The sequence below is a fragment of the Nyctibius grandis genome, chromosome 5 (assembly GCF_013368605.1).
Source record: "Nyctibius grandis isolate bNycGra1 chromosome 5, bNycGra1.pri, whole genome shotgun sequence".
Lineage (NCBI taxonomy): Eukaryota > Metazoa > Chordata > Aves > Nyctibiiformes > Nyctibiidae > Nyctibius > Nyctibius grandis.
Window position 1 is genome coordinate 66352429 of NC_090662.1, and position 13909 is coordinate 66366337.

Below are 13909 nucleotides of genomic sequence, written 5' to 3' on the forward strand. Positions count from 1 at the left end.
CTCACCTCTGTGCCCTTCCTGCTGCCCTTTTCCTCACCTCACCCTATGGGCCTACATGGGTTTGGGGGGCTCCTTCACCATATGTCAATCCAAGGGGTCATTGCACAGCTGACACTTGTCCGTTACTGTGACTTAGTGAGTGTTATGGAGTCAATGCAAACATTTCATAGCCTATTTAGAAGCATCTTCACAAGTGCAATTCGCATGTATGGTCTGCTAAACTGAAGTGAAGGGGATGTAGTTAAAGGTAGGACCTGTTTTCATTTTTTTTAAAACTGACAAACTTCCCACAAAAAAGGATGGATTATAAATGCAAAAGGACCTGATATCTTTTCATGGGTAGAGATACATGATCTGAGTTGACACAAACAGAAGCTATCAGAAAAACAGACATTTAAATGCTATATATTTTTAATAATGTCTAACAATAATTTTACTTTACTACTTAATATCCCATACTAACAGCAACACCAATGTCAAGAAAAATTAATAGCTTGAACTTAGATGGATCAAGGATTTGATTATTGTCCTCCACAGCCAAAAGACACAAGATGAAAGGGGACAAGGAGACATGGCTCTTATGATGAGAAAAACAAATATGTTTGAGAGACAGAGGTTAGGCTTGATTACCAGATAATTTTCAGTGAAGTAAACCACATATTGGCACATCTCTACAGTGTCATTCCATCAAAAGTCAAGTCAATACACAACGGCCTTACCTTCCTTTGTGATAAAGCTTTACACGGTCACTAGCTTCTACCAGTTGCCCATTTTTGTACCATTTGCCTTCCACGTTCTCAGATATCTCACACTTCAGATGGATTTCCTGTCCAAGCCTCACAGTCTGATCTTCTAGTGCAAGTGATATCTTCAGTGGTCTCACTTTGGAAAACAGAAGCCGAGATATTAATGCTAATATCAAACTATAGTTCATGATTCTGTCACGGAGCTGCTACTAGCCTTGACAATAGTCTTCAAATCATAAAAATACCTCCAATAATAAAGTTCTGAAGTCAAAATACCAGTAATATGTACATGTAAGATACATAAATTACCCTCTTTTCATGTAGTCTGATGCCTTAGAAAGGATGACTCAAAATACCCATGCCCTGACTGGGAAAACTCCATGGATATTGCCAGTAGAAGAACTAAGCCCAGGAGCATAATTTGAATGCTGTCCCCTCTCTGGTGTTTAGGTGCTGGAGACAGGATGTTTCTATCCCCGAGTCCAGTAAGAAAATTTCAAGAAGTGAAGACCTGTATCCCCAGACCTGTGCACCAGAAGGGATTACAACCCACCTTTCCTGTGATCTAACAGCGATCTAACTGCTCTCGTAGCTCTCCCAGCTGATCCGAGATAATTTGGAGACTTACCAAAGTATGTAATAACAAGTGGGGACTGTAGTTCTCAACCTGTTTTGTCAGGCTGGTAGTAAAAGCTGGCTGGCCAGTAAGCTTAACTTCGTACACTACTTGTTCTCATGTTTGCTAAACTGCCTTAACTCACCCTACAAATACCCACAGGTATTACTAGCTTTTGTAAAACTTGAGTCTGAGAACTGGTGCCCCGGTTCACTTCTACTTTCTGGAAGATTAGATGCTGTAGACCAGAGTCCAGGCTGAATACACAGTACCATCTGTATGCAGTAAATATCCCTGACTATAATCTGACATAGGAAACAAAGAGTGATGGAAAAGGCAGTGTTTTATAGAAAGCCAGTTGGAAAATCCTCAGAGGAATTTGCAGGAAGGAAAGATGATGGAGCTCAATAGCCATGGAGGATAATTTCCAACTTGATAATAGAACAGCTTGAATTGGTTGTGCTTAGGATGCCAATTTGTACAAAATAGTCAAAAGCAGTATGAGTATTACAAAACTGTATGTTTATGTGTAATATATGATAACTTTAGAGGGTGGGCACATACATTTCACTAAAAAACACAGGTGTTTTAAAGAGATATTGCACAAACAATACTGAGGGAGCTACACAGTCGTGTGTTTGTGCCTATGAGTTTTGGTCAAGTGACCCAGATGCCTGTTAACAGCACGCCTAGTTATAGAACTGCTTATTTTTTCTAACATACTTTTTTCTGATTTTGGTTAAAAAGCCTTGGTTTGGCTTTCCTGTGGAAACCTGAAAGGATTAAAGTAAAGCAGATACTTCCCTTGAAAATTTCACTTTGTTGACCTATTATATCTTTGGATGGATAGCTTTGTTTTCCATCTTAATGGAATGACAGAAAGTTTTCAAGCAGGACTAGTTTATTACCTGTTACTGCAAGAAGCATCTAAAGGAAAGTCACTGTTCTAGGTATTTGCAGCAAAGAAACTGGTATGGAAGTTAAATCTCCCTTTAAACCCCCAGGAAAAGGCAAGCAAATTATTTATTTCTGTAAGCTAGTAAACCGTGACATCTGAAATCAAGAGCAAGATGGATGATACTTACAATCAACTGAAAGCTTAGCTTCTGATTGGCCTCCAGTTGTCATTACTGAGTAAGTTGCATTGTCATTTTTGGCAGCTTCCTCTATGATCAAAGTGTGTTTTTTACCCTCAACCTTGATTCGATACCGAGATTTAGGTTCATTGGTAAGTTCTACACCATTCTTAAACCTAATGGAAAACAAAGAATGATTATTTTTCCAGTAGAAGTCCTGTGCAAATAAGAGTCCCATGGACTGAAACTTCCAGAGAAGACTTTATACGACTTAAGGCACAAGAAAAGATTAAACAAACTCAGCCATGAATGTGTAAGGATATTTTTGGTGTTGCTACATTTTTGAATAATGTTTTCTTGAGATTTGCTTAACAATTTTCAGGTTTACTGGTATAGAAAAAGGTGTCCACATAGGTGTCCACATTTTTGCCTACAATTAAAATATTCTAGGTTTAATTCTCAAGGAAAAGAATATCTGTTTGAAGTGTGGCTTACCATTTCACATTTGCATCATCCTCAGACACTTCACAGCTCAGTTCTACTCGTTCACCAACATAGGTACTGGTATCCTCCAGGCCTTTGGTCACCAAAATTGGAGGATCTTTGGAAAGAGAAAATTACAGATTTACAACCTGAGAGAGAAAACTAAGTGAAAGAGGTTTTCAAAATCATGCTATAGAAGACTAAAATTCTAGTATCAGTCTCAGTGCAGCTTTTTCTGCCTTAAATCAGAAAAACGATTGCTCGTTAAGCTCCTAGTAGGAAATGTGTTAAATAAAAAAGTAACATTTGTTCAGATTAATACCTGCCTTTCATCCCTTTTTATTGACAGTTTGTCCAGGCACGTTGACATGAGAAGCTGACATTGCCCTCTTGTCTCCCACAGATCCCCCTCATAAAGCTGCATTTTCCTTAGGTCCTATAGCCCGTTATGCACAATAAGATGACCTGATGACATAATGCAGTGCCCTTATTGGTTTAACCCATTCCTGCTGTCAAAATTCGAGTTTATTTAATAGCAAGAGATTGTACAACAGTTATCCTATGATATTTATAGGGACAATGGGCTCCATTATTTTAAATAGATTTCTGAAATATTTGATGTTTTTTTTTCTCACTGTAAGTTTTGTTTTTCTGTTTGTTTTGTTGTGCATGTGTGAGTAATGCCATGAATATTATCAGTAAAACCGTCAACACCGTGGGAGCAAAAAGGGTGAAGAAATGGGCACCATTCGTAGCTTTTGATAGAGTCTACCCTTAGATCTGTGCAGAAGGAATGACAACTAGCTACCAGAAAGTGTGATCTGAGGGTACTTGAAACAGATCTGTTGGACCGAGAGCATCAGGGTCATCAGGTAACTAAGTGTGGTGCTAGGGAAAGTCAACGCTATGACAAAAGAGTCTCCAAAATGGTTTTAAAACTATGAAGGGGACCACAACCCCACTAGATCCCAATGTATAGTATGAAATCAACCATATCCCCTTTTCAGGGTTTTCACTAAATTACTAAATATGGGATTAGGAAAAAAATGGACAGGGATCACCAAAATACAGAGTGATGCTAAGGGCTGCTAATATGCATACAAAAATATACTGAACCAGATCCTCCCTGTTAATTTCTGTTGCAGTCAAAGAAGCCACACCAATTTACAGCAGGTGAAACAGGAGCAAGCTGATGCAGTTACCTCTCACAAACAGTTCTGTGGAGCATTTCTCATCACCAGCTGTTACGTAATAGCGAGCATCATCTGTCATCGAACAGTTATTGATGAATAAAATTCGCTGGTTACCTTTGTGCTCAAAAATGTATCTGTTTGAATAGGAATGCAGCAAAGATACATTAGCAAAATTGCTGGACCCCTTTTGTTTTATGTAGAAAAAGTGCTTTACAGATTATTAGAGGTGAAAATTGTGTTTTTCACATAGAACTGGAAAAATTGTCCTGGGAAGCCATTTCCAAGATTCAATAGAACTGTCATAGACTTTTTAGCAAAAAGAACTATGGTGTAGAGTGACAATGAGCATCTTCTAGCTTATTCCAAAATCCCTGTTTGGGGTGATATGAAAGAATAAAAAAACAAGAAGGCTCTGAAGGATGGCAAATAAAATGGAGTCTGAAACTCTAGCTGAGTAAAGATGAAAATAACCAGTAAGAGGACACCATCCTCATTCCAACACTCTTAACATTTTTGTGAAGTATAAAAATAGCCAAAGTTAAGAAGTTAGTATTATTGGTAGGCCAGATGGCACAAGAGATCAGTAATGGGATACGGGGTTTTGGTAATGGGATATGGAGCCTTTCACCTTTATGTCACCAGTTTAGATCTGCTCCAGGTTTGTAATGACCAAAGCTCATTAGCATCCGACAGCTGCTTCAGCAGCCTGGAAGAAATGCACTGGAGCATTCAATCCAGGTCCTTCTACTGGAGAGGTATCCATATAGCTGCCTGCGAAACAGTTCTGAACTGCTCATGGCAGATATAGGGGCTAAAGAAAAGGTACCCTCTTTATTATGCATTTTTTGTCAACTATGAATATTAATCGAAATCCTTCATTGACTTTTGCAGCAACAGAATGAAGGAAATCTTCCCCTTCTTTGTAAGAGCACTTTTGCTAATTACTATTTTTTCACAGGGTCAGAGGAGAAAGTTGCTAGGTTTTTGTGCGGCTGAGTAACATTTGAGGAACATTACATTGTTGTGCATTACTGGTTGCACATCAGCCTTCCTATCTGTGTCTGACTGTGGAATGGAATTTTCTGCACTGGGTTGTAAGAGCTGGTTGTGCCCACACTAGGGACTGGGCTCAACTTCCAGCCATTGCTCTACCTGTACTCAAGTGTCTGTACCTGAAAAGCCACGTCTTCTAGATAAAGCCAGAGATTAAATCAATATGCAGGTGATACAGGTGCTGAAGAAGCTTGGCTACACAAGACCTGTTGCACATGACTGGAGTCACTTTGAGCTAATGCAGGTTGTTGACTTCAGTGTGAGCGTTAGATGGGTAGTGGAAAGCAAGACAAACTTCGCTTCCCTTTCCTCAGGTGGTTTATGAGACAGGTGGGTAAGTATGTGATGTTAAACATCTCTCCTCTTAGCATCCAATTACTGTAGAAAGATTCTGACTTCCTTCAGACATAGGACTGAGGACAAGTGATTTATTTTCTCACACAGCTTCCCAATTTTTTAAAAACTACTAAGTAGGAAATGGCTCCATGTTTTGTTGAAGATCTTTAATTCTTTTCTCTTGAGGCAAAGGAGCCAATCTGTATTAACATTTAGCATACAGTGGACTTTTCTGGATCATGAGCAATAGAGCATCCATTTGCATACTTTTCATGTATAATGAAATTCAGAAATAAAATTGGTGCAACCTGAGCAAAGAGATAGATCTATGCAACACACTTGTCAAGGAAGTACATGTGTACCCATTTTATTACTTACATACAATAAAACCACTTACTTTGCACTTGGTCGTATTTCTTGGCCATTTTTATACCACTTGAGTTCCACTGTTGGATCTGCTAGCTCCACCATGAACCTTACTTTACCTCCTTTGTCCACCTGATATGCAGGATCAAGACCTTTGGCAAAAGCTGTTGTGGAAGCCAAGTGTTATTATAAAAGAAGATCAGAAAACAAGAATATGAATGCTGAAATGCCATTGCATAAATCTCATCAAAGTTGCTGGAATACATGCACACAATGTTATGCATCACACTGTATTCTTAGGCTAGTCCACATGAATCAGTTTATTTTCTAGAAACATTAGAATAAGTGGAAAGCTATGCAGATCTGATTATCCTGACCAAGTTCAAGCTAGTATCCCTTCATGACTTTGCAGTGTGACTGTATTCTGAATACAGTTGGGTAGACGTAGCTTTGACAGCTTGCTGAGAAGTGCTATGTCAGAATAAAATGGTATGCAGCTGGTGCCATGGAATCATTTACAATTAATCTGTTGCAAAGGACTTCTCCATTAGCACCACCATGCAAGTTAATAGGGAATTTTAAGCTAAAATTCCTATTGAGCTTCCCACTATCAGAATAAACACATTGGTTTGTCTAAAAGCCAAATTAGATTTCCTGATTCTTTCTCTAGGTTGCGAGGCGTACATTGCAGTTCCACTTGTGATAAATGTTACAGCTGCAAAATATTTGCAAAAATATTTGAAATCAGGCAAAAGTTGTCAGTCTGTAAATCCTAATGGGGCTTTTCAAAAAGGTTTGAGATCTGCAAATGTAGGCCAAGTTGTTCTGGGCAAGGTAAGGCCAGGTGCCCCCTCAAAGGGGCTTAGAGAGCTCCACTGGATTCAGAAACTGCCCCAGTGGTTCAGCCAAAGCCCATTGACTCCATTTCTCCCTCCCTCAACTGTGGCCAGAATTAGATATACCAGGAAATGAAAAATATAAATAAAAATTAATGTGTAGTAACATAACACGTTATGATGTGAGGTAATGGATGAGGAGAGAGGCTATATCAGGCAGCCAGTTTACAACTGGATTTGTGGAGGATTTCACCTACATGAAAGGGACTCCTTCAGAAAACGAGTGGAACAGCAGATATATATATTGCATCCAGTTCTGAAATGCTCTCCAGGAGCAAGCAAATGCCACAATATTGTAACAGATACTGTGTTGTATTTATATGTGTGTCTGTGTGTGTGTATGTATTATGCACCATATACATATATTTTATATACACATATATATACACATACATATAAACACAGATCTATATTTATATATGTATTACACTACTCATACTATTCCGTAGGGTAGATTGTGGAGTGAATGTCCTCACCCAAGGCAAGGTGGAGGGTTTTTGCTACAGGTGGGATTTCAGAGGAATGTCAGATTAAGTGCAAAATGAAATTATGAAGAGCAAACAATGTATTTGGAATTACTCTATTTTAGGGCCAAAGATATTAATGATAACACAAGGTCTAATTTCCATACTGTTTGATCAGATAACACCTTTCCCCAAAACTGGGGGACTTTGTTCCAGTTGGAACTACTGTTTGGCCAAGAGGGGGGGGCACTTTTGGTAAGCACTGAGTGGGATAGGGTGTTTACACTAACCACAGTGGACCAAAGCCGCCTTCTGAATACCTGTGTGCAGTAATAAGACTTGAGTTGGAGTATGCAAGTCCCCTTATACGGAAATGAAGTAAGCTTGGGTTTTTAAGGTGGACGCTCATGTTAGACTACTGAACATAAGAATATTCTGCCTTATCCATACCTGCACTCTTCTTCACTTCCCTGCGCATGCGCTTCAGACGCTTTAACATGCCTCTCAGGTCAGTGATACCATACTGAAAAGCAATCTTCTCATATTCACTGGGATTCGCGTTCTTCAGGAGCTCCCACACATCTACCTCAGGTTCTTCCTCTTGCTGTTTAACTTCCCTAACAGCAGCAAAATAAAATTATGGGAGAAAAGTCAGTGAGGCTTTATCACACCATAAAAAAAAAAGTAAAGCTGAATCTATGGTGAGGTTAGAAATGTTTTGATCAAAATTTGAATGCCGCCATCGTATTTTTTTATTTCACTCAATATGAGTGGAATAGCTCAGAATGACATTCACACCTTACTTTACACTTCAAGGCAGAATTTGGATATAAGTTTTAATGTTGCCTTTTCTGATGTAATCAGTTATGAGAGTTTTTATATTGCTTCATTATTTTAAAAAAAATAGTTTGAAAATGTAGTACTATAATAGCATAAGGGCTAATCCCACTTAAATCACTTTCATCTGTTGTAACTTGAGTGGAATCTGTCACAATCTATGATGGTACCACTGAGATCTGAGTCTAATCCATACATTTCATAATTATGTAAAAATACTTTCAAACCCTGAGTCCCTGTAAATGCTACTAGGGGTTACCAATGAAATCCAAGGGAATTTGGATCTGTTTTTAGTTACACCAGTGCTTCTCAGAGTTACTTAAAGTTGGTATATGGATAGGAACTGGAGATTTCCACACTAGCTTGGACTTGCAAGATGGATTTGTTGGCTTCCATGTTTATCTCAGTCTTAAGAGCAGGAAGTGTTTTCAGAGGCCTGTGTGAATAGCATCACCTTTATACAGAAGTTTCAATACCATATTTACTGGTGAGATAACCTGGCAACTCCAGGCTAAGACAATCAATAAAGAGAAGTATAATTATTTTCACAATGGCAGCCATTAAATGAGAGAACGATGGAAGCCTCCTAAAAGAAATGATAATTTTTCAGATTGACAGCTTAGCTCAAAACCAGGGAACTACTAGAACAATCCGGGAATTGGAGCAAAAGTCAAGACTTTTTTCCTTGTGAATTCGTTAGAATCAGACCAGAATCATTCTGATTTGATCTAGTTGTTCTAACAAGATCAGTACTTTTGAGAACAGAGCGAGAAAATAAACATCTGAGAAATAAAAAAAAAGACTGATCTTTGGAGTGAGACACTGTTAGAGCTGAGCTCTATCAAGTCTGACAGAGAATTTTCTTTGACATATACAGAAATAGCACTGGGGGGTCCCTGAGAATCTCTGCATGGTTGGATGAGGAACTATGGAAAACCACTTTGCTGTTTAATCCAGGAGGTTTATTAATTTTCCTAATATGCCAGTGTTATTTTAAAAAGGAAAAAAGCTTCTCACTGAAGAGTCTTTGAAATACTTACATTGTTATCTTAGAATTATTGTTAGACAGTCTCAGGTAGGTAATTTTATGTTTCGTTCCTTTTACTTTTATCTGTGCTCATGCTTTCTGGAGGGTGACTATGTACAGCAAACACTGGCGTTTCAGTGAGATTCCTTCTGCATGGCAGCAAGTCGAGATCAGCTTGCAAACATATGTAAAAGCTGACACATGCCATGGGGTGGCATTCTCCTCTCCCAGGGCTGGCCGCTTGCCATGCAACGCCTGTCCGTGCTAAGGAGAGGTACACTCCATGGGAATTGAGATAATATACCCCTTTAAATCAGACAGTAGTTGAGAATGAGGATCAGTATCCTGATTTTCAACCAGCTTGAAATAATTAATTCCAGACTCTTTTTTTCCTCTTGCATAACTGGAGAAAAAATTTTGACACTTAGAGCAAACCAACTTTCTTCTGAGACCACAATAGTTTCTGCTGTGGGTAGTGGGCAAACAATGCTTGGTATTTCCTAAGCAGACTGGCCTCTCCACAAAATCGCTTTCAGATCTTTTCCCTGAAAATGTGCATTTCATTGAAAGATGTACTTTTTTTAAAAAAAAGACCTAAATGTTTGAGTGTTTTTGAAATCTTGTGCCTTTTGGAATTTCATGCCGTTACTGATCCGTTGCATTGACGAAGCGTAACCAGTCACAGAGTGGCTTACTGAGATACGAACTGGTTTGTCTTCCTGCAAGACCAGCACGAAATTAGAAAATAGGCAGTATATAGATTCTATGCATTTAGGTTTTTTAAAAAAACATGTTTCAAGTATTATGCACCACAGGTGAAAAGTTCTAGCTCTTTCCTTGGTAATATAACCATACAAAAGAGAAGGAATGCACTTGCAACATTGCCTCTTGAAAAAATTGAAATGAAAACCTCTATTTGTCTTCATAAAAGTGGATATTAATGTCCACACTGGGGCTTAATTAGCAATCTTCTTCAATTAAGCTCAGAAGTATGAGGTTGCATTTCAGTGCCGGAAGCAAGGAGGTGATGAACTGATTTGACAAATATCAAATAATGGTGTTTAAAAACTAAAAGTTTGCTTTGCCCATTAACCACACCATAGGTATACTATGTTTATATGGCTATACAGCATTTATCTTACAAAACATGAGTTACTTGTTAGTGAAGTGATAACGACTCTTAAATCACATTTGTCTTTCCACAACAACACCAAGACCTCTTACGTGCAACTCTCATGTTGCTAATAAAACACCCCACAGGCAGTCATGAGAACTGTCATGGTAAGTTGTATTAGTATGATAAAAAGTCAAACTGAAGATCCTAATTAGGGATGAGAAGATTCAAAAACCAAAGACCTGGTGGATTTGAATTGATTCAGGTAATCCTTTCACTTCCTACTTTTACCTTCAGCTTTTCCTATTTGCTTTAGTTGCTTAAATACTATCCTCACCATTGTAGCCCATGAGCCCATCGTGAATTTTTTATGTAATTAACACTGCATATTGCGTTTTCCTCTTTCAGAATAAGTGGTAGATGAGATAAAGGATCTAGTTCCTTTTCCAATTCTCTGTGGTCAGTTGCCATTGATTTCCATGACATATAGGATTCCTGTGATAAATTTTTAAAAATGATGAATTAACTATCTTGTCTTAACCTGTTAAAAGACTAAACTGGGTTTAAGACCTGAAATAGCTAGAGGCATAACTGTCATAACACCATATTTTCAAGGCAAACCAGAGAAACACGTGCCCGAGTTTTTCTCCATCACAGCATTTAAGTTAAATAAAACACCATCGAACATTTGTGTGCACATATTGAAACAGAAAGCTACAAAGAATTAATACCAATGTCTATGATTTGAAAGCATGATATATGATTTTTCATATCAGGATGCTTACAAAATCAAATTAAGATATACCCAAAGAGGTAAATTTAACCCTTGCAGTTTTTTACTCTTCCACCAGACTCAATTTTCTAAACTGCTCATCCCTGTGTAGGAAACTGTCCCCCTCTACCCTCCATGCAAACACAAAAGAAATAGCAATTAAACTAAATGTTATTGGCTTCTTTAGGTTGTGGCTCACTTTTTCCCCAGTGCACTCAAATGAGAGGTTTCTTTTCTGCACACTTAAAGGTACAATTAACTGAACATTTGCATATTATACTATGAGAATAATAGTTAGAAACATTGAACAAAATGAAAAGTCAGAAAATTCTTAAGTTATTAATGCTACACCTGACTCTTTCTGTGTGCGAACCTAATGGTTTGCAATCCACACCTGCTCACTGCATCACTTGGTTCTCACCTACGTTTCAGGAGACCACTAAAGTCAAGTTCTCCTGCATCGTCTTGTCCATCACCGCTGTTATTAATAGAAAAAGATCAAATCTTTGTTTAATACAGGAAGACTTAGACAACACACATCGCAAACGCTCTACGTCTCATATACTCAACACTGTCCAGACACACAAATAATAGTGTAAAATCAACACAAACTTGTATTCTTTTTCACACAAATTATGTTTCCTTAGGCACTTGTGAAAAATAACACAACGGTTTGTATTGCTTGTTATTATACTTTGATGACAAATTTTTGTAACCGCATACATAAATTTGCCAAAATTTGTGTTAGATTTCGGTAACACAAATAGATGTGAGCTAGTCAACACAACGAGCTTTGTTTTTCATTTCCAGACTGTACAAGTATAAAAACAAAGGGCTCGTGCTGATCTTTTGCTATGAATGTAAAACAAAGATTTGCATTGCTGGGTGTTGCTTTTAACAATGCATAGCTGTGTCAAATACTGATTGCAAAACATTACACTTAAGATTTAACCTTTCTCTAAATGAATGGAGAAATCAGTTAAAAAAAGAAGGAACAGTACATTGTATGCTTTTACAGATAGAATCGCAGTCCTGTGAAGGTGCATTTCTTTCTATAATGTGACCTTAAGCAGTAATACCTTATTATAAAGCACATATAGACAAAAGAAATGCCCTTAATATTTGTAAAAAGGGCAAAATCCTGCAAATGTTAAGTCAAATGATGCCAATATTTCATCCCAGATTTTGCGTGCAAGATATTATTTAGAAAATCAGAAAATAGTCCAATATCCGATATCCTCATCTGCTTGGGCAGAATAGCTGTTGCAGTTTTTTCAAAATGTGCTCAAGAAGTGCACCTTTAATGTAATATCTTTTGCATTTACTCTTTAAATCAAATCCCTCTAAATAAAAGCAGTTACTTCTGAATCACAGCTTTGCTTGTATGCGTAAATTAACAAACTGCATTCATTTTCTGTTTGTAGAACATTTTCATTCTGAATATTTGTCCTGGTAAGACAATTTTCTCCATAAAATATAAAGGTGACAACTATACTGGTTTGAATTGCTATTTTATCACAAAGGTAATGAAACTTAAGACACAATGCTTTATCTTACATCTTCTGTAATATAATATTTGTTGTTTTTCTGTAATGATGGCCTTATGACAAACTTTTTTACTGTAAGATAACATAAAGCCAGATCCTGTCTGCTTGAAATCAGTGTGAATTTCTCTCTCCTTTTAATCAGTAGAGAATTGGGACCAGGAACTTTCATACTGTTGATGACAACTTTCAGGAAACATGCAGTAGAATATTTTAGTGAATGAAAATACAATTTTAAAACTCTAAAGAAACACACATTTAATTGCCTTAAATATTCCATCTTCCCTTAAAGCAAGGATACAGTCATTTCACAGTAGAATATTTAATATCATATGTACTGTCTATGTGTTGTAACTATTTCGTTCTACCCACTACCAACTACCCTAAACCCCACTTCTTTTATCTTTATTTACAAAAACATTTTTTAAAGTATTTAATACAATTGTTTGCCAAGACTGGTGCAAGTTCTCTGCATGCTACCAGTATCCATTACTGAGGCGCTTCATAGGATCACTGTTTGAAGTTACCTTCTTTTGAAAGCAGATCTGATGTCAATGGATGGAGCAGCTTGGGAAGATTCTATGAAATAACAGTAATACAGGAATTAAAAACATAATTTGAAATTAATGTAATGTAATTTATATTATCAGTGTAATTTGGCTTATGAAATTTGTTCAGTTTCCTGCTAAGTGACCACAGTTTGTGCTGCTCCTGTGGCATTAAGTTCTGATAAATCCAAAGCTGCTCAGTGCTAAGTTAAGTTTAATTAATGCATTCTCTAAACTGCTTTCTGCAGTTCTGCATAGGAGATCTGTCTCTGTGATGTTTCTCTCCGATAACCTTCCTGCCTATACACAGGCTCTGGCCTTTTTGTCTTTCTATTCCCTGTGCTTTCTCTCCTGCTTGCATCTTACACTTTCTCAGTACGCACAGCATCAGAGGAAAGAAACAGTCCTCTACAGCTACAGACTCATGTTGATTCTCAGGTCAAGGACAAATTCCCCTTGTGTGAGTTACCCATTTGTGCCAGCCTGAATCAGATTAAATGGTTCTGATCCACAGCCGGTGAATGGATGCAGCCAGGCTGGCCCCTGCCTCGCTGACCTCTGATTACACACTGCTACCTATGCCCCTCGAGCTGTCAGTCAGCCATCAAATATCCCCTTAACTGTGACCGGCTTCCCCTGACCGGTGGACAAACCGTCCGGTCTAGGTAATTCAGTAGGCGTGCTTTATGAGGGTCAACAACTATTTTGTCCAGTGGCTGCTGGCCCTGGCATTTCAGAAGACATCCGTCTTTCTCAGTCTGATGGTGCAGGTATGTGTGTGCTGTTGTTCTGGCAGAACTGTTCTCAAAGGAAAAGATAAGGCTGTGGGTTAATGTTT

The 13909-nt window shown here is 38.0% G+C and overlaps 1 protein-coding gene across 4 annotated transcripts in view; it reads right to left on the reverse strand.

Moving 5' to 3' along the window:
* Positions 1-13909, reverse strand: part of MYBPC1 (myosin binding protein C1) — an 81312-nt gene that overhangs the window by 28573 nt on the left and 38830 nt on the right. For all 4 annotated transcript variants that reach the window (XM_068400365.1, XM_068400364.1, XM_068400363.1 and 1 more), the window contains 8 exons: positions 13051-13102; positions 11401-11457; positions 7680-7846; positions 5901-6033; positions 4124-4248; positions 2934-3039; positions 2448-2614; positions 720-882 (listed from right to left, as the gene is read on the reverse strand). In XM_068400365.1, coding sequence (XP_068256466.1) covers positions 720-882; positions 2448-2614; positions 2934-3039; positions 4124-4248; positions 5901-6033; positions 7680-7846; positions 11401-11457; positions 13051-13102 — 970 coding nt within the window. The remainder of the gene's footprint in view (positions 1-719; positions 883-2447; positions 2615-2933; positions 3040-4123; positions 4249-5900; positions 6034-7679; positions 7847-11400; positions 11458-13050; positions 13103-13909) is intronic.